The 25,517-nt window shown below is 31.3% G+C and overlaps 1 protein-coding gene across 1 annotated transcript; it reads left to right on the plus strand.

Annotated features, from left to right (window-relative positions):
- Nucleotides 1-432: 432 nt before the first annotated feature.
- Nucleotides 433-3,487, plus strand: LOC107631357 (Phototropic-responsive NPH3 family protein). The gene is made up of 4 exons (XM_016334786.3): nt 433-1,144; nt 1,220-1,289; nt 1,364-2,659; nt 2,809-3,487. The coding sequence occupies exons 1-4, from the start codon at nt 1,086-1,088 to the stop codon at nt 3,316-3,318; spliced, it is 1,935 nt and encodes a 644-aa protein (XP_016190272.1). The 5' UTR covers nt 433-1,085; the 3' UTR covers nt 3,319-3,487.
- Nucleotides 3,488-25,517: the final 22,030 nt, after the last annotated feature.

Raw genomic sequence — 25,517 nt, forward strand, 5'->3', positions numbered from 1 at the left:
ATTCCATTAGCACTGTAGTAGTATAATCAAAGTTCGAAAACTGAGCTACAACTACAATTTCAAAAATTTTGAAAGTTTAATTGAAGTTAAATTAAATATTTTTTTTATTATTTTAAATCAGTTAACTACTAAAAAATTAAATCAATTTGATTGGTTAAATTTTTAGTTGTTTAACCAATTTTTTAGATAAAGCCTAGCTAATACAAACATACCATAACATTCTTCTACCAAAACACTAGAAATTAAAAAATAATAATAAATAAATCAAAGGTAAAGTTGACGTTACACAGTTATTCTATTTCGCATGTATATATATTTCCCCCCTTTAATGATTTGCCACTTTCTGTATTGGTTGGTCCTTATACGATATAAAATTAATCTAATAATATTACATACCATGTTTTATGTTATATATGTACTGAGTATTTCTACTTCTAGAATGATTATGTTTATATTTTCTTTAACTGTGCTGCTAAAATAGATAAGTAATGTGTATAAAGTGTAGCCAATCTATTTTAAGTATGTCGTCTGCAATATGCTGTGATCCTTGCAATGTTTTATCTTCTGATATTTTCTTACACAATTGACTATTCTTTTTCTTTTTCTAAATTGCTGAGTTAAAGAAGGTGGTTAGATAGAAAAGATAAATTCTCTCAAAATTGAGGAATCTTGTGACATTGCAAAATAAAGTTTGTCTGGGACCAACTTCTTTTGTGTTTTAACATTTTTGTTATTATTATCACTCATACACTTATTTAAACTTTGTATATATTATTTCTTCCCACAAAGAAACCTCTTTGGTTTTCTTTCTCCCTACTGAAACTTTTACATCTCTTCCCTCCTCTATTCTTTCTTTTTTCTTTCTCAGAATCCCTCAAAGTCTTTCTATCCCACACTCATTCAGTTTGCAGTTTGCACTAAAGTTCTATCATACATTCAATAACAAAGTGATGGTATATAATATAAATTAGTATTCACTTTGGTATTTGTGTATATAGCTAGTTTTCACTAGTACCATTGCAACTAGAGTCACAGAATTGAGAATAACACATGATTTAGAGGGAAAGAAATTCGGCAAACTAGTCATGAAGTTCATGAAACTTGGATCTCGTCCTGATACCTTCTACACTGCTGATTCAGTAAGGTAAAAGCATAATAAATTGAGGAAATTCCTTGTTATGTAGTTAAAATAAGATTGTCGAAATTTGTGTGCATGCAGGGCAGTAACTTGTGAAGTTTCAAGTGACCTGATAATTCAAGTGAAAGGAAGCAGATACCTTCTTCACAAGGTGAGTGTACAAGTCCTTCAAACTTGTCTTGAATGACTAGTTTCCTTCTTTTGTTGATCTGTTTTCGGTTTCAGTTTCCCCTTCTTTCCAAGTGTTTGCGGCTCCAAAGACTCTGCTCAGAGTCACCTGATTCAGGCCAGCCTCAGATAGTGCAGCTCCCTGACTTCCCCGGCGGCGCCGAGACATTTGAGCTCTGTGCAAAGTTCTGCTATGGAATGACCATAACACTCAGTGCCTACAACATTGTGGCGGCGCGCTGTGCCGCCGAGTACCTTCAGATGACTGAGGATGTAGAAAAAGGGAACTTGATATACAAGCTTGAAGTGTTCCTGAATTCTTGCATCCTCCATGGCTGGAAGGACTCAATTGTGACACTACAAACCACAAAATCAATGGCTCTGTGTCTGTGGTCAGAGGACTTGGCCATTACAAGCAGGTGCATTGAAGCCATAGCCTCAAAGGTCTTAAGCCACCCTTCTAAGGTGAGTTTGTCACATAGCCATTCTAGAAGGTTGAGAGATGATGTCTCTTCTTGCAATGGAACCGAAAGCATGAGGCACAAGTCAACAAGTAAGGGATGGTGGGCGGAAGATTTAGCAGAATTGACCATAGATTTGTACTGGAGAGCCATGATTGCTATCAAATCCGGCGGCAAGACGCCGTCCAATTTGATCGGCGATGCGCTCAAAATCTATGCCTCAAGGTGGCTGCCAAGCATCACAACAAAAAGCAATGGACATGCCAAGAACAAGAAGGAAGAATCTCAAGAGTTATCAGACTCAGATTCGGATTCAGCAAGCGAAATAGCCTCCAAGCATCGTTTACTTTTGGAATCTATAGTGAGCTTGCTACCTGCTGAAAGAGGTGCTGTTTCTTGCAGCTTTCTTCTTAAGCTCTTGAAGGCTTGCAATATTCTGAATGCATCTTGTTCTTCAAAGAGTGAATTGGCAAGAAGAGTAGGACTTCAATTGGATGAAGCAACAGTGAATGATCTTTTGATACCTTCACTTTCTCACACAAATGATATGGCTTATGATGTGGATTTGGTGATGGCAATATTGGAACAGTTTATGTCACAGGGGCAGAGTCCTCCAACTAGTCCTCCAAGAATGAGGATGATTGCCTGCGAGAGAAGGCGGTCGCGGTCGGCCGAGAACATTGATTTCGAGTTCCAGGAGAGCAGGAGGTCCTCCTCAGCTTCTCATGGATCAAAGTTGAAGGTGGCTAAGCTTGTGGATAGGTACCTTCAGGAGGTGGCCAGGGATGTCAACTTGCCTTTGTCAAAGTTCATTGCTCTTGCTGAGGCTATACCAGATTTTGCAAGACATGATCATGATGATCTATACAGAGCTATTGATACTTATCTCAAGGTATACTAGAGCTATTGCAACTAGAGTCACAGATACCTTTGTCAAAGTTCATTGCTCTTATTCAAAATTTATTGGCAATTTAGCCTAAACATGGCTTCTGATTTAATTTGGCTACTTGTTTGTTACATTCTGTTGTGTTGTGTTGGCAGGCTCATCCAGAACTGAATAAAAGCGAAAGAAAAAGACTATGTAGGATCCTAGACTGCAAGAAACTATCCATGGAAGCATGCATGCATGCAGCACAAAATGAGCTACTCCCTCTAAGAGTGGTTGTCCAAGTCCTCTTCTTTGAGCAAGCCAGAGCAGCAGCATCCGGCGGCGGCAACGGAAAAGTCGCCGACATACCAAGCAACATCAAGGCATTACTGAAAGCACATGGCATTGACCCTTCTTCAAAGCATCCCCCACCATTGAGTACCACCACAAGCATTCATGGTGATGATAACTGGAGTGTCAATGGACTCAAGACACCAAAGCCAACAACAACAGCAACAAGGAATCCAACTCTGAGAATGAAGCTAGCAGAGGATAAAGACATAGATAACATTACCAATGATGAAAATGGGAGAGCTGCTTCTAGATCTAAGGGTATTAATCAACCAAAACGAATGCTTAGTAAGTTCTGGTCTACAAACAAAGGTGTCACAGGAAAGAATTAGAGTGAATTTTTAGAGGATAGTAGTAATATACTCTATTTTTACTTCATCTGCAAAAAGGGCCTTGTAACTTCTTAGGCAGAATCAAAGAATTGTGCATTGTTCATATAAAACCTATGATAATAAGATATGAGATCTTTCTCAACATAAGGGGAAATCTCTTTGGTAAAAATCTCATATGTTAATAATTTCAAATTTATTCTTGGATATCAGATAATAATTTGTATCCACACTAATGTTCTCTTCCTCATAGAATATGATATTCAACTATGGGCTAAAATTTGGAGTGTTCGAGCATGCATTTATTATTCTGGTTTCTAGTTAGAAGAGATTTTTCATTGATCTATTGTGCTTTGTTACAATTTATTAGTGCCATCATAATTGATAACAAACTGGTGTGCAATCCAAAGCCGACCAGAAAGTAGGACAAAAATATACAACAGAAGAATAAAATCCACCATTGATAAGATATGTTTGCTTATAATTAAGCGGTATTATCTTTAAATCAGTGGAAAATTAAAACCGCTTGGTCTATTTTATCCCAACAAACATCTTGAATTCTTGATAAACCTCTAAGCTCTACAATATAGTAAATATGGGCCTCCTATTTAAAGAAAAATCTTTTGACATTAATGAGAAAATGTAACTACTAATAAATATTCTATGTCTTGATGACTTTCTTTAATATCTCTTATAAATAATGTGGGCATTAGGTTATTGGATGAATGTCACTTTCATCCTCCTTCATACTAAGATTTATTGGATGAATTGTGTCCTCAAATAACAACTAGTTAGTAGTTACTTTGTTCTGTTCAATCTCAAAAACTGAAATTGACCTTTCACTACTGTTTTGGAGTTCAACAAAATAATAATAAAAGAAAATGATGATATAGTGGGGGACTAACAATGGTGGTCATCATGATCATTGTTGCAATGATGATCACAACACTCATTATGGTTTCCTTTGGCCCTTGACTTAACTATTCTTAGAGCATGCCTGCATGAATCTTCCTTTGATCACTAACCAATTGCTATGATAATCATGACGAAATTTGGCACTATACTCAATCATCATTTTGCCATTTACATTCCTATCATAAGATTCGAAATTAAATTGGACTTTTCTTCCGTCGCTTTTCTTTCATGTCCCTCCAATTGATTAGGAACATGTCAGTAAGGAAACTTCTTTAATTTAATTTTAAGTGATCAATTGTTTAACATGAGTTATTATCACAAGTAATTATTTTCTTCTTTTTCTTTCCTTAATTTATTAATCCACTATTTTACTGAATAGTTGTTAGCAGCGATTTAATAAGCATGCAGAATTGCAGAACAAGATGACAACTTGTGTTTTATTTCGATCATCACAAGAGAAGAAAACAAACACAATTGAGTTCATAACTTGATAATCAAAATGGAACTCACAAGAAGTAAATTAAGCATATATAACATGTATGTGAGTAGTATCGAATTCAAACAGAAGATGAATGCATGGATCCTTATTATCTATCGATGCTTTTGGTCCTTTGGAGGGTGCTGCGGTGAAGCCTGCAACGGAATGAACCAGCATGTGTTGTTGGAGAACAAAGACAATTATTATTGTTGTTGTTGTTCATACTCGTCTGTCTCACAAGACCATTGTTGTTAATTGCCCCTTGATGAAATTGCTCCACCACCATCTCAGGTTCTGCAACAACAGCAACAACTTCTTTCATCTCCTTGTTTTTTTGCTCACTTTCCATACTCTTTTGTGTTTGGTTCAAAGCATATGTAACGTGACTATGTGAGACATATATAAATATGCAACACACACAAGGTTTCAAGTTTTGCTTTTCCTTTTCTTTTGTGTATGTCTTGTCACGGGTGTGAACTGTGAAGTATGAAAAATCAATTGAAATTCAAGTCCCTCCACCTACCTACATTTGAATCATTTTTGTGTTATTGTATGTATAATAATGCTTCAACGGTTGCCAACTATAAATTAAAATCATTATGGGTTAGAGAGGTCTAGGGCCACCGTCATAATCATTTCTCTTTTTTGTTGAATGAATATCATCATGATGCAAAATAAGGGCCTCTAATTAAACAATTAGAGACAGTCCCTAGTTTATGCATTCCGGTGGGTCATCGGTGCCAATTAACTTATTATAGCTTTTCTCTCTGGACTCAACTTACAATTTATAATTCTTGTGACCAAATAAAGTAGATAAATTAAGACAATTTGTCCAGAAATAAGATGAATATTCAAGTATAAATAAAATTAATAGTTAAAAATTATTAGTTGACTTGAGGTGTTTAACTAAATGATTTTCAGCTATTAACGGATAATTACACGTGAGTTTTCACCTATAAATAAAATAATATGGGTACAATAAATTTTTGGGAGCTGCTTAGATAAAGACGGTGGAAACGTCTTTTTTTAAAAATATTTTTTAATAATTAAAATTTAACACATATAATCGATTAAATTGTGTTATTTTTGTCAAAATTATATTAGACAAATTGATTTGACCGAAGAATGGTGAATCAAATCTTGAAATGGTCTAAATTAATATTAATTTTTATAGAAAATGACTACAATACCCTATTATAGAAAATGACTAAAATACTTCTATTATATATATTAATTTTGAGAATCCTAAATTTTAGCCCTTTATTTTTCTTTCGTATGGTTAAAATTTAGAATTTTTAAAATTAATATATATATAATAAGAGTATTTTAATAATTTTTATAATAAATGTATTGTAGTCATTTTTTATAAAAAAAATAATATTAATTTAGACCAGTTCAAGATTTGATTTACCATTTTTTTTTGGATAAATCAATTTGTCTAGCATAATTTTGACAAAAATAACATGATTTAATCGATTATATATGTTAAATTTTAATTACTAAAAAATATTTTTATAAAAAAAAGTTTTAGGCGTTTTTATCTAGTGACTCCCTAATTTTTTTGGGTATTACAACGGTGCTGAAGCCCGAAAAGAGTTGCAATACACCAGTCATTTGGGGGCATAACGACCCCATTTGCATCATCATTTAACAATGGAATAGCTCTGATTAATTCAAGGAATTAAAAACCAGGTCCAAGAAAAAAAATAAACAAATGTAGCGTCTGCAGGCCCAATAAGTAAGACCAGGACCTTTAGTTTGGTAGCCCACCTACTGTTTTTGGTCGGAACTAGCCCTTCTAACTGACCTCTGATACTTTTAATCTTTTGAGAAAATGACAAATAGGTCCCTGACTTTTTGTTGTGTAGACATTTTCTTCTCTGACCATTGAAAAATATTTTTAAGTCCCTAACTTTCACAAAATTTGGACGGATTAGTCCCTCCGTCCATATGCCTCCGTCAGGGACTGATATGTCCAAATGCCTCCGTCAGGGACCGATCCGTCCAAATTTTGTGAAGGTCAGGGACTTAAAAGTATTTTTCAATGGTCAGGGACGAAAATGTCCGCGGGACAAAAGGTCAGGAACCTATTTGTCCTTTTCTCTAATCTTTTATACATTGTATTAAAATATTCAAAAAACCTCCTAACTGTTGATCCAAAAAAGAAGAAGAAAATATTAACTGATAATTAGTTATGAGATTTAAATATTTAATATCCGTTTAAGTTTAACAACTTTAGATTTTATCCTTAGTTCCTTACGTCTATAAGATTCTTGCATTATTAAAAAGCATTATTTATACTGACAATTATGTTGAGAGTTGAGACTCCTTGTAGGTATTTTCTAAGGTCCACACTAGTTTTTTGGACCACTCCCGCTCCCTACTCCAAAAGTAATATATTAATTAAAAGTTAAAGAAAATTAGGTTACAGCTAAAATAAACATCTAACTATTTCTCATATACCAGGGAGATACCATTCCAAATTTGTATTTATAATATCTAATTTTCAAAACGAACAAATAAATATTGAATCCACATCCTACAATATTATGTTCCATATATAACGGTGGTGTGATTATTTAAACCCTGAGATTAATTATATATGGTTTAGTAGAGCAACATTGAAAAGGCCATGCAACTTATGGATTAGAGGGTGGGTGTAATGAAATCTCTAATGGCTAAAAAGAAGTAGCAGTATTACGTGCAAGTCGAAGTGAGATTGGGAGAGTTGTATACGTAATTAATGAGTTAATGTAGAAGAGAGAGGACAATAAAGAAATAATAGTAATTGATTAAAGGACAAAAATAAGAGAAGAGAAGGAAGCAGAGTCCACAGTGATAGTACCACGCGTTGCACAAAGCAGTGACGACCAAAACATCAGAGGGATAGTTAATTAAATAGTTATTATTATTAATTATTAATTATGTGATGGCGGCATGCAGGGCAGAATGGGTATGTAGCCGACGTAGTAGCATAGCATGATTTTAGAGTCATAGGGTTTGCCTGCCCAATTCTTGGATCTGGATTTACATACTCATATTATAACACACTGACTCACACACTCATCAAATTCTTTTCTATTCCAATTAATTGATTTAATTCCTTCAATTCTCAGGCTATATATCAATGTGTGATGGGATATTTTATTTCTTACGTCTTCATATTGGTTCACGAGCTTTCTTTATTTGTTAGTTGTATGAAAAACTTCTATAAGGCCTAGGCATAAGAAGATTATTATTATACCAGTTGCATATATATATTTTCTCAAAAGTAGTACTGGTTACATATGGCCAAGAACCTCCTTTAATAAGGTTTAGATCCACGGAGTCGGAGATAGGTGTTGAGATATCCAACATGATAAGCGAAATTCTACGTCAATTAAAATTATATTAAATATACAATAATAAGACAACTTACCTACTTATTTTTAAGATTCTACATAAAGATGTAATATTTTATCTGTTTTTTATAGTTGCTTACCTTTTGTGATCCATTAATTGAAATTTTCTTAAGTACAAGTGTAGAACTTTGAGATAATGAATAAATGAATTAAATTAATAAAAGTATAGTTTTTTTTCTGACGTAGTAAGCATTCAGTTCAACGTTATAAAATTTTAAAATAGATAAACGAGTGTTTTTGAACAAAATATATATATGATTATTTATTTTTAATTTACACGAAATGAAAATATTTAATTTATGGCTATACAAAAATAATAATTTTGAAATAAGTAATGCTAAGAAGTTATTTTTGGCTATTTTTTTGATAATGGAAAATGAGCATGTGTATTGGTGTGTTTTTTATTAATATAGAGATTTTTTTTAATTTTAAATTGCAAATCAAAGGCTTAGATTTGACTGAAATAAAAAAATCGTACGTCCGATTTGTGACAAAATGAATTCAAATTCATGAGAAAACAAAACTGAGTCTCTGATTTATGTAAGATAAATTTTTTTATTTTAAAGAAAAAACAAATCTGAGTAGATTTTTGAAAAAAAATTAGAAAACCCAAATTTAAAGGTAGGTTTTGTGAAAAAATTAAAAAAATTTAGAAAACCTAAATTTAAGGGTAGGTTTTGTGAAAAAAATAAAAAATCTAACTCTAAAGGTCCAATTTGTGGTTTATCGTCTTTTTTCTGTTTCATACTCAGAAATAACACACCCAACTCTAATATCGGTCAAAAATATCACTCCGTCTTCAATATGAAAATTAAAAAGCAGCTGTTTTTTGAGGGGTCATTATCAATCTTTTTTTAATTATTTTATTTATTTTAAATTTTAAAATAAAAAATTTAATTAATATTTAATCAACTAAAAATTAATTCTCTGTAATGTGTCTTTTAAAATTTGTAAAGAAAGAAGTCTTAGCCCATGCCATCATGCATCATAGCCAATAATACAATATAATAATTAAGCAAGTGCTATGTTTTACAGGTTTTACCTACGGGCTGGAGACAAGATAAAAGGGAACAGTAACTGTAATGATCGTTTGTGTTGAGAATATGTATTCATCTCTACATAAAGTAAGTAATGACTTATAGGAATTTCATCAATGATTTTTATTTCTACATAAAAGTTAATTAGAAACTTTATTAATGATTTTTATGCCATGTTAATTTGGTATTTTTGTGTAGCAAAAAAAAAAAAAAAACTGAGGTGAAATGGTATGTTAATAAGCCCTGTGGCAATGAGAGGATGATGTAGATGATACCTTATGGGACATGACTTGAATGTATGAACAAGAGAGATGGATAAATAGAAAGATGAGGAATGTTAGGGCTAGCAATTTTGGTGTTTTATAATCATCAATTATTCATCACTCACTTTTATTTTGATGGTTAAGTATTGATTAGAAAACACAAAAATTACTGCCTCCTAAATTTTTTCATAGAAATATATAAAAGCAGTGGCACGTGGCAGAAAAGCATAATCTGCAGGAGTAGAATTGGTAGCAGAGAGATAGAAAGAAAAAAAAAAAAGATTTTAATTTATCTATTGAAAAAGCTGCATAATCATGTTTGATAGAAAAATTTACATGTCAAATGGTTAGCATACAGCGATCATGATATTGCCCTGGGTGTAAACCGTGTGCTCCCATATATACTGTCATATCAGCACCAGACAAACACTCAATTCATTCATTCACAAAGCCATCTTCCATTTCTTTCTTTTTTTCCACTTGATTAGATATATAGTTATTACCTAAACAGAAAAAAATTAAATTAATGAAGTAAGGAGAGAGCATGTATTAGGTATGAGGATAGGTTGTTAAATTATAATTAGTTCGATTATATTCCCATCAAGGTAACAAAGTATCCGGGGATGTTGTCTCCATCTCTTGGAACCATGCGGTTTGGGAAAAGCTGCTGATATTGAAAGAGCCTAGCAGCGGAAACGACACAAATGTCCAACACAAAAACAATATGGAAGCACTCACAACACAATATGGCAGCAACTATAACAAGCAAATATAGCAAGTAAAGCAATAATAAGAACACACCGAGATTTTAACGTGGAAAACCCCCTCAAGGTAAGAGGTAAAAACCACGAGTCGTCCAGACCAATGAAATAGCTCCACTATAATCAAATGAGGTACAAGAGAGTCTCAAACAAAGCACAAAAATGTGCATATAACCAGCCAAAACATCAAAGCACCAAAGCTCACAAATGAAAAGCAAGAAGATGAAATATACCCAAAAAACAGAGCTGCTGTCGAAGCCAATTTCTCCCTCTGTAGACCTCCAATTAAAATCTCCACCGTCCAGAATGAAGAACAAGATGTGAAGAATCTACAGTTCAAATTTCACGTCGATCCAACGGTGAAAGAATGAGAAACTGCCGTTCCAAAATTGCTGCTCTGTGTAAAAACGGGAAACCTAATTTCTCTCTTGCGAAGCCAATTTCTCTCACTGCAAATCTCCAATCAACATCTCCACCGACCAGAATGAAGAACAAGATGATAAGAACATGCAGTTTAAATTTCAAGCCGATCCAACGGTGAACAACTGAGAAACTGATATTTGAAATTTACTGCTTTGGGCAAAAACGGGAATTTTGTTTTTCCCCTTCTCTCTCACTTGGTGGCTACTCTCACTCACTCTCAATGACCCCAAAAATCTGAACTAGGGTTGTGGCACAATGGGTGCAAGAGACACCCTCAAAATGTTGGGCTTGGGCCTCACAAAGGAGAGAAAAACCCAACAAATCTCCCCCTTCTCGACTAGGTGGAGGCTCTCGCCATTCCGGCGATCAAACAACATGTTTCAAACTTTTCTCTTGACAATGCTTTTGTCATCATATCAGCACCATTGTCATCAGTGTGAACTTTCTCAAGTTCCAACAACTTTGAATCTAACACATCCCGTATCCAGTGATACCTAACATCAATGTGTTTAGATCTTGGATGAAAAGTAGAATTCTTGGCAAGATGAATAGCACTTTGGCTATCACACAACAACACATAACGGTCTTGCTTGAAACCAAGTGCTGCAAGAAACTTCTTCATCCACAACAACTCTTTACATGCTTCAGTTGCTGCAATAAACTCTGCCTCTGTGGTAGAAAGTGCAACACACTTTTGTAGCCTTGACTGCCATGAAATAGCTCCCCCTGCAAACTTGACCAAATAACCTGAAGTAGACTTTCGAGAATCAATATCTCCTGCCATGTCTGCATCAGTAAAGCCAACTAGCAAAGGTTTCTCACCACCAAAACTCAAACTCAAGTTAGTTGTACCTTTGAGATATCTCATAATCCATTTAACAGCATTCCAATGTTCTTTACCTGGATTAGAGAGAAAACGACTCACAGTACCAACTGCATGAGCAATGTCTGGTCTAGTACACACCATAGCATACATCAAGCTTCCAACAGCTGAGGCATAAGGAATTTCATCCATTGCTTGTTTCTCCTCATCAGTGGTTGGACACTGCTTGGTACTTAACTTAAAATGAGGAGCAAAAGAACTAGCAACACATTTGGCATCATTCATGCCAAACCTTTGAAGCACCTTCTTTATGTACTTCTCCTGTGACAAATAAAGCTTCTTGGAATCTCTATAACGAGTAATAGTCATGCCCAAAATTTGTTTGGCAGGACCCAAGTCCTTCATAGCAAAGAACTTACTCAACTGTTTCTTCAACTCATTAATCCTCAAAGCATTCTTGCCCACAATCAAAATATCATCCACATAAAGCAAAAGAATGATAAAATCATCATCAGAAAATTTTTGCACAAATACACAATGATCTGAAGTTGTCTTACGGTAACCATGCTTCCCCATAACAGATTCAAACTTCTTGTACCACTGTCTTGGAGCTTGCTTCAACCCATAAAGACTCTTCTTAAGCTTGCACACAAAATCTTCCTTTCCTTTAACAACAAAGCCCTCCGGTTGCTCCATGTAGATCTCCTTGTCTAAATCACCATGAAGAAAAGCTGTCTTCACATCCATTTGCTCAATCTCCAAATCAAGAGACGCTGCTAATCCAAGCACAGCACGAATGGATGACATCCTCACAACAGGAGAAAAGATCTCCTCATAATCAACACCTTTTCTCTGGCTAAAGCCTCTAACAACCAATCTAGCCTTATACCGAGGCTTAGAATTGTGTTCTTCATTCTTGATTCTGAATACCCATTTGTTCTTCAAAACTCGCATACCCTTCGATAGCTTCACCAACTCATAGGTATCATTCTCAAGCAAGGACTTCATTTCTTCTTGCATAGCTTCAAGCCATTGAGCTTTGCTTTCATCTTCAACAGCCTCTCCAAAGCATTCAGGTTCTCCCCCATCAGTCAACAAAACAAACTCATGTGGAGAATACCTTGACGAAGGCTTTCTCTCTCTTGTAGACCTTCTAAGTGCATTTGCAGGAATTTCTAAAGCTGGTTCTTCATCTTGATCATCATCACCAACTTCATCAAGTATTGGATCAACTGTTCCATCTTCACCTGCACTTGTATCATGCTCATTATTTTGAGCTTCAACTCTACCATCTTCTACCATAGGCATAGAGGGAGTAATATCCAAGTCAGAAAAATCATCACTAGGCTGAACCATTGGCTTTTCCGCATTATCAACATCCTTCAATGTTTGGTCTTCAACAAAGACAACATCTCTACTCCGAATCACCTTCTTGTTAACAGGATCATAAAACCTGTAACCAAACTCATCCATGCCATAGCCAATAAAAATACATTGCCTAGTCTTTACATCAAGCTTAGATCTCTCATCTTTAGGAATATGAACAAAAGCTTTACATCCAAAGACTCTTAAATGATCATAAAAAACATCTTTACCTGACCATACCTTCTCTGGCACTTCAAATTGCAAAGGAACACATGGTGTCCGGTTCAAGACATGAACAACAGTGCTCAAAGCTTCACCCCAAAAGGATTTTGCCAATCCAGACTGCGACAATAAGCACCTAACTCTTTCAACCAGTGTTCTGTTCATTCTTTCAGCCAAGCCATTCAACTGAGGAGTCTTCGGAGGAGTCTTCTGATGTCTTATACCATGCTCTTTACAATAAGCATCAAATGGACCTGAGTACTCACCACCATTGTCAGTACGAATGCATTTCAACTTCTTCCCAGTTTCTCTTTCAACAGAAGCTTGAAATTGCTTGAACACATTCAAAACTTGATCTTTGGTCTTCAAAGTGTAAACCCATAATTTTCTAGAATGATCATCAATAAAGGTTACAAAATAGATAGACCCTCCAAGTGTTCTTGTCTTCATCGGCCCACATACATCAGAATGTACCAAGTCAAGTATCTCCGGCTTCCTTGAAGGTGGATGGCTCTTAAAAAAAACCCTGTTTTGTTTCCCAGCAAAGCAATGGTTGCACTTTTGCAAAGCAACCTTACAACCAGATAAAAGATTTCTCTTGGATAACATATTCATACCCTTCTCACTCATATGACATAATCTCTTATGCCATAAATCAGTTTCGTCAACAAACTCAGCAGCATTAACAACATCTTTCACAATCTTTGCTTGAGTTAAATAAAGAGTAGAGTGTCGAGTACCTCTAGCAACAACCATGGAACCCTTGGTGAGCTTCCAACTATCACGAGAGAATGAGCTATCCAAGTCTTCATCACACAACTTACCAACAGAAAGTAAGTTCAACCGAATATCTGGAACATGCTTCACACGCTTCAAAGTCAACTTGGTACCGTTGGAGGTTTCCAAGCAAACCTGTCCAACACCGGCACATTTTGCAACACCTTGATGAGCCATTTTTACATCACCAAAATCACCAGGAGTATAGGACGTAAACAAATCCCTCCTAGATGTAACATGAATAGAAGCACCGCTATCAATCACCCAACTAGTGCTATTATCAACAAGGTTAACAGATTCAAACTCTTCAACAACAAGAAAATCATCATGAGTTACATTAACCTTGTCTTCCTTGCTACCATCATCTTTATTTGTGCTCTTATCTTTACTTGCCTTGGCTTTCTCCTTCTTTAGCTGCCAACAAAATTTCTTCACATGTCCCTTTTGACCACAATGATGACACTCAATATTCTTATACTTTCCTCGAGACTTGCTTCTACTTTGATCTCTACCTTTAGGACCTCGACTTTTGCTTCTCCCCCTAGACTCAGAAACAAGAACATCTGAATGTGTAGTCGATGTACCTTGTGACTTTCTTCTCATCTCTTCATTCAAAACACTGCTCTTGGCAAGATCCATAGAGATTACACCATCAGGAGCAGAATTGGACAATGACATTCTGAGAATTTCCCACGAGTCTGGTAAGGAGCCAAGAAGTAACAATCCTTGAACCTCTTCATCAAACTTGATACCCATGGAAGATAACTGATTCATAATTCCTTGGAAATTATTCAAGTGATCTGTCATTGATGTCCCATCTGTATACTTCAAAGCCAACAACTGCTTGATCAAAAACATCTTGTTATTCCCAGTTTTTCGAGCATACAACTGTTCAAGTTTAATCCAAAGAGTCCGAGCATGTGTCTCTCCAATAATATGGTTCAACACATTATCGTCAACCCACTGCCTAATATATCCACAGACTTGTCTATGCAACAAAGTCCAATCATCATCAGATTTATCATTAGGCTTCTCTGTACCAAAAACTGGTTGATAAAAATTCTTGACATAAAGCAAATCTTCCATTTTTGACTTCCACAAATCATAATTAGGACCATTAAGAGTGATCATCCTACTAGTATTAGTATTAGCTTCCATTGTTCACAAACTCACAAGCCCAGAAAAATACCAACAAGCTCTGATACCAGTATGAAAGAGCCTAGCAGCGGAAACGACACAAATGTCCAACACAAAAACAATATGGAAGCACTCACAACACAATATGGCAGCAACTATAACAAGCAAATATAGCAAGTAAAGCAATAATAAGAACACACCGAGATTTTAACGTGGAAAACCCCCTCAAGGTAAGAGGTAAAAACCACGAGTCGTCCAGACCAATGAAATAGCTCCACTATAATCAAATGAGGTACAAGAGAGTCTCAAACAAAGCACAAAAATGTGCATATAACCAGCCAAAACATCAAAGCACCAAAGCTCACAAATGAAAAGCAAGAAGATGAAATATACCCAAAAAACAGAGCTGCTGTCGAAGCCAATTTCTCCCTCTGTAGACCTCCAATTAAAATCTCCACCGTCCAGAATGAAGAACAAGATGTGAAGAATCTACAGTTCAAATTTCACGTCGATCCAACGGTGAAAGAATAAGAAACTGCCGTTCCAAAATTGCTGCTCTGTGTAAAAACGGGAAACCTAATTTCTCTCTTGCGAAGCCAATTTCTCTCACTGCAAATCTCCAATCAACATCTCCACCGACCAGAATGAAGAACAAGATGATAAGAACATGCAGTTTAAATTTCAAGCCGATCCAACGGTGAACAACTGAGAAACTGATATTTGAAATTTACTGCTTTGGGCAAAAACGGGAATTTTGTTTTTCCCCTTCTCTCTCACTTGGTGGCTACTCTCACTCACTCTCAATGACCCCAAAAATCTGAACTAGGGTTGTGGCACAATGGGTGCAAGAGACACCCTCAAAATGTTGGGCTTGGGCCTCACAAAGGAGAGAAAAACCCAACAGATATATCTTTTTATGGATTTTGTTGTCTCTCTCTGCAACCTTTCTGTGCACTGCATCATGCAGCAGCAGCAGCAGAAAAACCGTCATTTTTTAATTCCCTTATTATCCACCGTGGTCGGTTTTGAATTTGTTTCTCTTGTTGAATAACAAGTAGAATGAATCATGAATAATTTTGATGCACCTGATATGTATGGTGGTTTAATCACTACACCTGAAGATCTGACCAGGTAAAACCATGCAAGCAAGCAAGATCCTATGCTTGCAATTAATTTGGCATTCAAAGCATGCAGCTTCGAATCTTATTATTAATTAATATTTGTGATTCATTCTTCTTCAATTCGCCTGATTTTTTCTAGGATGTAAAATCTTGTGTAGTAAGTACTACATAGGTTCATGCACCTGACAAAATCCCAGGCAAAAGGTACCTGAACTTTTGGGGCTTTCTTACTCTCAGTCCTCATGCCAATTCTCATCACCAACCATAATTCACTTCAAAATATAATCAAAATATCATGTGAAAATTAAATTATCCAATCAATCGCTATAAATATATGTTATTTAATTTATTTTTTATATATATTTTATATAAATAATTAATTTAATAGTTAATTTTTTATATACATATAATATAGTTAAAATATAATAATAGATCTTAATTTTGGATTTAAATTCTTCGGCAACTCTTTTTTTATTTATTTAAATATAAAAGACTTATTATTTTTATTGAAAATGAATATTATTGTCACCTTTAGTTTGATATCATTTATTTTTTCTATAAATTTAAATACAAAAAAAAAAATCATACGTGGAATAACAAAATAAAAAATTGTATTATTATTTTTCTTTTTTTTTTTTTATTTTGTATTGTCTAATTTATTAAGTACTTCTCAAGCAGCGTATATATGCTGTTGATTTGGTCATTCAGAGCCGAATCAGCAAAACATACACCTTATTATTAACTTAATCACAATCATCAAATTTTTCTTTTTTGACATTTCAAGTAGTTAATTAAATATAAATAGAAAACAATCATGTATTTGTATTCAAATGAAATAAAATACAATAAACTACAAGATTTGAAATTCATTTTGGATTTTAGTCTAATGATCTTATCAAATTCAGTAATTTTTTAAAATTTAGTTAAATCTAAAGATTATTGTCGAGACTTGATTTTAGAAAAGTACTTCTAAAAGACAACTCTTTAAGGTTGCATTTAATTTTAAGAATATGATACTTAGATATAGAATAATTAGTATATTTTATATCTTTTTTAATAAGAAAAACACAGAAATATATTTTATTTTTTATTTTTTTATTATTATTATTATCAATTTTATAATTATATTTTTTTATTCTAAATTTTATGTGAAAAAATAAAGATTCATTAGATTTTATTATTATTTATTTTATTTTATATTTAATTCACCATCAAATAAAAAGATTTAGTTAATATGTACCCAGCACATAATAAGTTTACCACTAATAAAAAATTTTAAATATTTTTATTTAATGAATGTAAAATAAATATATTAAAAAATTAAAATTTTATTTAACAAAAATTTTATTATTTTGTAATCTTAATATGTGCCTTTTAATAAATAAACTCGATACAAAATATTTCTATTTTCAGTATCTTATCTTATTATGTTTTTAAAATTAAACGCAATCTAAAAACATAAAAGACAAACTTTAATTTTTTATTCTTTTTAAGAGAAAAAAAAAAAAGAGATATAATTGAGAAATTTGTAGTCCTAGATTAGTTTCTGTTTTGGATACAATGTCTACTTCGTCGTATATGTCTTTCTCTTTTGTGTGAGACATTATCTTTCTAAAACGAATTATTTTAACAAAAATATTTGAATAATAATACTATGGTCCATTCGTTACGGAAAAATAAAATCTTATTCCAATGAATTATTATATGTAGATATTTATAATAATTTTTCTATTCACTATTAAAAAAGAGAGTTATTTTAACATATTTTTTTTAACAGTCATAGTTAAGTATAAAAATTAATATATATTTTTGACAAATATCACAAATGTTAAATTTTTTATGTTTTTTTATTTATAATTTAATTGTAGAAAATCATTCCTCAATTTTGATACTCATTTGTTTTCAACATACTCCATTATTCTTTTTTTTCGTTGAGCTCGTCAATTTTGACATTACACTTCTCTTAGTTTGGGATCATACTACTCATTTTTGGAAAATGATTCTCTCCAATTTTTTTAACAATTGATAGAATACAGTGTCATCTCTCACCTTTGATTTTATGAGTGAGACCAGAAATAAATAAGAGAGAGAACAATGAATGGTTAGATTGAACACTGGATACATCTAATTTTTTTTCTCACTGGAGAGGATCCACTTCCCTCATTATTCATCTTCAAAATCTCAGTTTATTCTTTAGTTTTAAGATCTCATCTCATTCTTTGTTAAAAACTTTTTGTTGAGAATTTTTTATGGTCAATAAGTGCCAAAATAAATAGTATTTTTTACTGTTAATAAATATCACAAAAAAATATATTTTCAAATTTTTATAACAAATTATTTTTTATGACCAATATTTATCAAAATAAGATTTAAACTTTTTTTACAATTACTTATATGTTAAAAATACTATTTTTGACAAAACTTTTATTAACATATTTTCATAGTTAAAATAGTGTCAAAATTTATTTTTTTGACAAATTTTATTTTTTTTTGACACATAATAATCCTTAAAAATAGTCTATATTGTGGTAGTGGTCAACACGTGCTTTAAAATTACTTAAGTTCCTTTAATTAAAAATTATAAAAATTTATTTCCTTAAATACAAATAAATACATTAAAAATTTCAAATGTTTAATTTTTGGATACAAAATTTTATAATAAAACATTTAGGGCGAATTTGAATATATATGTAATTTTTTTTTAATTTTTAACTTAAGAAAAGTTATATCATTAATATTTGGTGTAATTTTTAAAATTAAATTATAATTCTTTAAAAAAATTAAAAAAATATCTTCTTTTTTAATAAAATTTTTATTTTTTTTAAATAAATATTTTTAAAACAAAAAAATAAATATAAAATAATTTTTTAATATTAATATTATTATTTTTCCTTTTTCAAGAGAAGCTCAATTAATCTGTTTATCAAAACTGAATTTTAACAGGTGTCTTATCTAATTCCTAGTTATAGAGGTAATGTACGAATTTACGAATTCATGACTTATCTGACGAAAAGAGCATTATTACTTATTAGTGTCATTAGTATATTAGTACTACAAGAAGGATGAATACATGGTGCATAGCAAATAATAATCCTATCTATTGTCACTTGCTTCATATTGTAGAATTATAGATAGATATAGATTGGGCAACCTCATTAATGTCATTATTTGTGTCCATTATTACTCAACCAATTAACAAGTTTTTGAAAACTGACAAATCCCCTTAACTGGTCATTGGGAATTGGATGAAAACGACCTTTGTATTCTAATTAGTTATTCCCGTAACATAATTTACCTAACGGAATTACTATAATCTTATTAGGGATTTGCTAAAGATCTAAATTAGCAAGATTTTTATAGTTAAAAAATACAGTACAGTAGTACTAGAGCTTTCAATACATTGATGATTTTATTTAAAAGTTACATAATTCTTCTGTTTTTTTTTTAAGGATAAAATATAATTTTTTTCTTTATAATTTGTTAAAAATTTTAAAAATATTCTTAAATTTTATTTTATTTTAAAAAGTTTTTTATTTACACTAAATATATTTTTAACGACTAATTTTTTAAAAAATTTAAGACTAATTTAGTAATAATTTTATAAAAATAATTATAAATATAAACAAATAAAAAATAATTATCAGGCATTATTATTGAACTAGTCATAAATTTTTGAAAATTCAGTTGTCAAGAATATATTTAATACAAATTAAAAACTTTTAAAAAAATAAAATAAAATTTAAAATATTTTAAAAATCTTTAACAAAATATAAAAACAAAAATATTATTTCTTTTTGTTTTTAAATAAGATTAAGCAATAATCCAAAGATACTGTTAATTTGACTTGTTAGTTCTTTTATCTCTGAGTACAATCACTTTTTCTAGCTACCAAGTCTAAGGCCCATTAAATCACCCCTATTTAACCCCTATAAATGAGACAAGTCCATGTGATGGCTTTAAATCCTTGATTTTCGGTCTCACAACATCAGTAATGCAAAGCTAATATAAACAAGAAAGTGTTTCGTGTATGTAGTATGAAAGAATTAACTTAAAAGGAAAAATGAATGAAAAGCAATTACCAAAGTAAGAGGAACAACTTCTGAGCGCCGCCAGAGTAATCATTCAAAATGATATTCACAAGCCACCGGAATCCTCTCCCAATGTCTTATGGATTTTATTTTTTTTATTTATTTTCTGATTTCTGATTTTATTTTGAGTAAAGAAAGACAAAAACACAAACATGCACACATTGCATACAGCTTTATCATACCCTCCTGCCTCAAAATCTTCACTCTTTATTTATTACATGTTGGGTGGAGAACTGTTGATACAAGCCCTGAAAAATAAATAAATTGCCCTGTATTTAATTCCCTTCCTTTTTTATTTTATTTTATGTAATTCCCACGCACTTGCTTAAAAGAGAAAAGAAAAGAAAATGGTGATGATAGAAAATTTTGAAAAGAGAGTAAAAAAGGGAATCTGCAAAGATTCTAGCTAGAATACTTATATACTAGTTACTTCTTCTTCTTCTACAAAAATCTTCAGTAATCCAAAGTCAACAATAAGTAACTTTTTCACAGCTTTTTCCCACCAAAAAGAAAATGAAGATAAAATAAAACTTTCTACCACACGGACCCAAAATCGGAAGGTACCCTTTGCCTTATCCTTGCCACTATTGTGTGATGATATAAATGATCCTTTCCTTGCATTGGGTACAGAGTCTTGGAAATAGTCGAAGGGCAATGCAAATTACTACATACTCTCTATGCTTTCATAGCTGTCAAACCAACTCATACCCTTTTTCTTATTCAAAATTTATATATATATTTAATTTTTTATATTTTCTATTAATTTTTTCTTTTGTAATATCTTTAATAAATATTCTTAGCAAAACTCTTTTTCAAAATTTACAAAACCTAGTTGGATTTGACACAAGATCTTATTAGGTTAATCATCAACTAAACCATGTCTTTGGAATCTTAATCGCTATTCGCTAGACCATAAAAAATTCCTTATGTTAATAATCAAATAATTGGATAATATTAAATACAATAAATATGTAATTCTAGATATTAAATATATAAAATTATAGATTTTAAATTTAAATTAGATCATTTTAGGTTATTACGTTCGTATTATTATTATGATAGAAAAATAATACTTATATAGCTTGAAGAATATTTAATGTAGTAATTTAATTTTGTAAGTTAATTAACAATGTCAATTGTTAATCTATTAACATAATAATTTGTTTATTAAAATTTTAATTTTATAGCTAAAATTTTTATCATATTATATATTTATGCATCTAAGTCTTTTTTTATTTCCAACATATCACACAGGTATCTTCCTAGTATATTACTAATTTTATAGTTAAAATTTGTAACATCTTACTTTTTTATTGTAATAAAAATAAAATATTTTTCTAAAAAAATTAAAGAATTCTCTCTCTTCTTTTTCTTTTTTTCTCTTTATCTATCTTTCTCGTTTTGTTATCTATTTTATCTCTTTTATATATCATTATTGATGACTAATTATAAATTTGATAATCAAAATATATAATATGATATTCTCTGATTAATAATTATAATTAAAATTAAAATTAAAATATAACATTTAACAATCAAAATAAGTGATATTACACTTTTTCGTTAAAATTGTAATATAATATTTCTTTTAAAAATTAATAAACTTTTTTTTTCCATTCTCTTATTTATTTCTCTCTTTTTCTTTATTTTTCTCTACCCTCCTTCCTCTATATATATATATATATATAACTTATAATTTATAGTTTATATTACTAGTTTGATAAACCAAAATGTATTACAAGATATTCTTTTATTATCATTAAAATAAAATCTTTTTCACCAAAATGAACAAACTCCCTTTTTCATTTTTCTTCTTTATCTTTTTCTTTCATTCTCTATCTCCACCTTTCTGTCCAAAAAAATAATAAAATAATATAATTAAAAAATAATTTCATAATATTATTCACAAAAAAATATATTATCATCATATGTATAATTTTTAAAATTTTTTATTTGGTTTTAATTTTTTATTACTTATTTTTAAATTTTTATTTTTACTTTTCTTCTTTCAAATATTTATTACATATGATTTAGAGAGAATATTAATGTTATGATGAATAATTAGAATCAAGATTCAATTATTTCAAAAAAAAATTTGAGTTAATTTTATAACTGTTAATATAAATTTTTTTATACTAATATCTAACTATATTTTTATATATATAGAAAAAAATTATTATTTTTAAATAACAAACATGAAATTAATTATTTTTATTTATATAACAGAATTAACAACTAATTAAATGTAAAATTATACACATTAAATTCTTTTAAATTTTACATGATGGATATTAAAATTAATTAACATGAAAATAATAACTAAAAAATTTATGAATTAATTCTTAGTTGACGGAGACTTTTATCTCCTACAATTTTTTATAAAAATAATTTAATTCTATAAGTCTTTTCTATCATAATCTATAAAATCAAGAAAAAGTCGATGTAATTTCAACAGATTTAACTATAATATTATTATGTGCAAAAGCACTAGTAAGACTAAAAATAATAATATTTATAACTTGAATTTAATACATTAAAAGTGATGACAAATATAAAAACATACACTTAAAAGAAAAATATTAGAGAACTATCAGAATTTATTGTTTTTGTCCCATCAATTTTAAAAGTATAGAATAAACTATGTTGTTGGACTACTAAACCAAAAAACTAAAGGTTTAATTACTCTATTGGTCCCTATAGTTTCACTAAATTTTCAATTAGATCCCTATACTTTTTTCTTTCAATTGAGTCCCTATACCAATTTTTTTTTTTAATTTGGTCCCTATTCGCAGTAAACGTTAAATAAAACGTTTACATGTGTTTAATTGACCAAAATATTCATGTCTATAATCCTATATAATCGTTATAATCTCTTGAACCTTATTATATTCACCTTTTTTTTCCTTTTCTTGCTATTTAATTTTAAATGATCTCATCTTGTATGGATTTCACCTATCTATCTACGAAAATTTTGAACTAAAAAAGTCTCAACAAGAGAAGACATTCGTGTTACTGTGGAAAGATAATTATTGTTCTGTCTTCTTTAAAAGTGTCAAGACCTGAAAGGAGATATGTAGCTTGTGGAAGAGTGCCAAAATGTAGTTTCTTTGAGTGGATTGCTGATGAGGATAATATAAAAAGTGAGTGGTTGAAGCAAAAGAAGATGAGGATTCGTTGTTTCTGTAGAGATACTCTAATTCTCAGAAGTTCTGGTATACCCAAGAATCCAAATAAAAATTTTATTTCTTGACCAAGTAGGAGATGCAAATTTTTTGAGTAGGTTGATAAAGAAAAGATGGTTGGCAATGTTTTCTTGTTAGATTCACAACATCATTTTGATCGAGTGAAGGGTGAAATCAGGGATGCTAATGCACAAGAAAGAATGATAGATAGATCAGACTGAGTGTTGACACAGAGAAGTTAAATGTGGAGATTGGAGAAGTGGATACTTATTTAGGAAAAATCTGTGTTAAGTTGAAGTCGGTCCAAGAGCAACTTCAAAGATTGGGAGAAAATATGAAGAAGCGGACCAAGATGCAAATGATGGTTTTCTTTTTCTTTGTAATCCTAATGTTGCAATACTTTGAGAAAAAGTTTATTGATAAAGTGGTCACTGTTGATTTTAAACAGAGTGCAATTATAAAAAGTATATTTTATGTTGTTTAAATTGAATGTAATGAAGTGTGTTTGTTGTTTTTTACTATCAATATAATGTTGTAATCTTTAATAACAATGTGTATAATGAAAAACAATTAATACAATAGATTCATGCTTAAAATAATATAATGCATCAAAGTGGTCTCTAATATATTTCACACCTTACAAAAGATAAGTGGTCCAACTTATATAATCATAAAATAAATGTTTCACCTAAAATGTATTACTAAAAGTGGTCCACCACAAAGCAACATAAACATAAAAAAAATGATCTTTTTAACACTAAAATACTTTTACAGTAGAATAAAATATACAAAAAATTCTACATAAATACACAATATATAAACTGACATAATCCTAAATGTTTCAATCATTTGTGAGGTCTATGTGTTCAGCAGATTTGGTTGTTGTCTTTCTTGCCCCATCTTCAGTCTTTCCTCTTCTCTCCTAAAAAATTTTAGTTTTAGACAAAAGCTGTGTTACTGGTGCAATTAGTAAAGTTGATTGAGTGAGTGGCCCAATGGAGGGAGTTAGTTGAGTTGCTGGTGTATGAGGGTGAGCATGAGAAGTTGCTAATTGTGCAGGACGAAAATTTAGTATAGTTAGAGGAGCAATGTTAGTTCCAACAGCAAGTGAGTCATTTGTAGTACCAGATCCAGCAACAGTAGTAGTTGGTTCAGGAGCTGATGTAATATCAACAAAAACTAAACAACATTTTATAAAACAGCAATTGCAATCATCTATTATAAAACAACAAAAATTAAAAATAACTCTCATAATAGGATTTGGGTGAGTTGGTTGGTGTGGTGGTATTACTCTTTCTTTGTCCCTTTCTCTGTCTAGTCCCACACTCTTTCTTCTGCCTCTCTCTCTTATAGTAGCTCCAATAGCAGGTGCATCAAATCCACCACCAGGTGACTCATTTGTAGCACTTGATCCAATAGCAGGTGAGCCATTTGTTGCACTAGATACAACAGCAATAATAGTTGGTTCAGAAGCTAATGCAATATCAACCAAAACAAACAAATATTTCATAAAACAATAGTTGCAATCATCTATTATGAAACAACAAAAATTAAAAATATATGTCATAATAGGATTTGGATAGTGCCTCCTTTTGTGTTCATACTGGTCACAGTTGTTGCAAGCCACAAAGATACCCGTCCTTCTATATTTGGTTAGATATCTATTTTCATCAGGTTCTCTAATCCTTACTAGAGGTGTAAGTTACCAAACCGGACCGAAAATTACTCCAAAATTGAATCGAAAATTACAACAACTGACTTGAAAATTGAAAAAATCGAGTTTTTTTTTTTGACAAAACCGATTGATTCGGTTCGGTTTTCAGTTGGCTCGATAGAAACCAAACCGAACCGAAGATATGCATACATTTCAATGTTTTAACTATTTTAACCTTTAACCTAACAACAAAAATCTCCAATTCCTAACCATTTCAATAATATTTTACTCTTATTATTTCAGTTTATTGACTATTTTAAACATCTAATTATTGTGATTCATATTCAATGTTGGTTCGGTTCGGTTGTTGTAAAAGTAGCAAACCGAATGGTTGTGCATTTATAGGAACTGAACATATCGATTCGGTTAATTTTTGGTCCAAAATCGAACTAAACCGAGCCGATAATACCCCTAATCCTTATCATTCTTGGTTGACCAGATTTAACCCTGTATATTGGAGGTGTAATGATATCACAGTTGACCTAGGACCACATG

This window comes from Arachis ipaensis, chromosome B3 (assembly GCF_059453495.1).
Source record: "Arachis ipaensis isolate K30076 ecotype BB chromosome B3, ASM5945349v1, whole genome shotgun sequence".
NCBI classification, from domain to species: domain Eukaryota; kingdom Viridiplantae; phylum Streptophyta; class Magnoliopsida; order Fabales; family Fabaceae; genus Arachis; species Arachis ipaensis.

Excerpts from the sequence above, each read along its gene's own strand:
- LOC107631357 (XM_016334786.3), top strand. The coding sequence starts at position 1,086 with ATGAAGTTCATGAAACTTGGATCTCGTCCTGATACCTTCTACACTGCT. Across the intron at positions 1,290-1,363 it reads GCAGATACCTTCTTCACAAG|TTTCCCCTTCTTTCCAAGTG; the intron begins GTGAGTGTACAA and ends TTTCGGTTTCAG. Across the intron at positions 2,660-2,808 it reads CTATTGATACTTATCTCAAG|GCTCATCCAGAACTGAATAA; the intron begins GTATACTAGAGC and ends TTGTGTTGGCAG.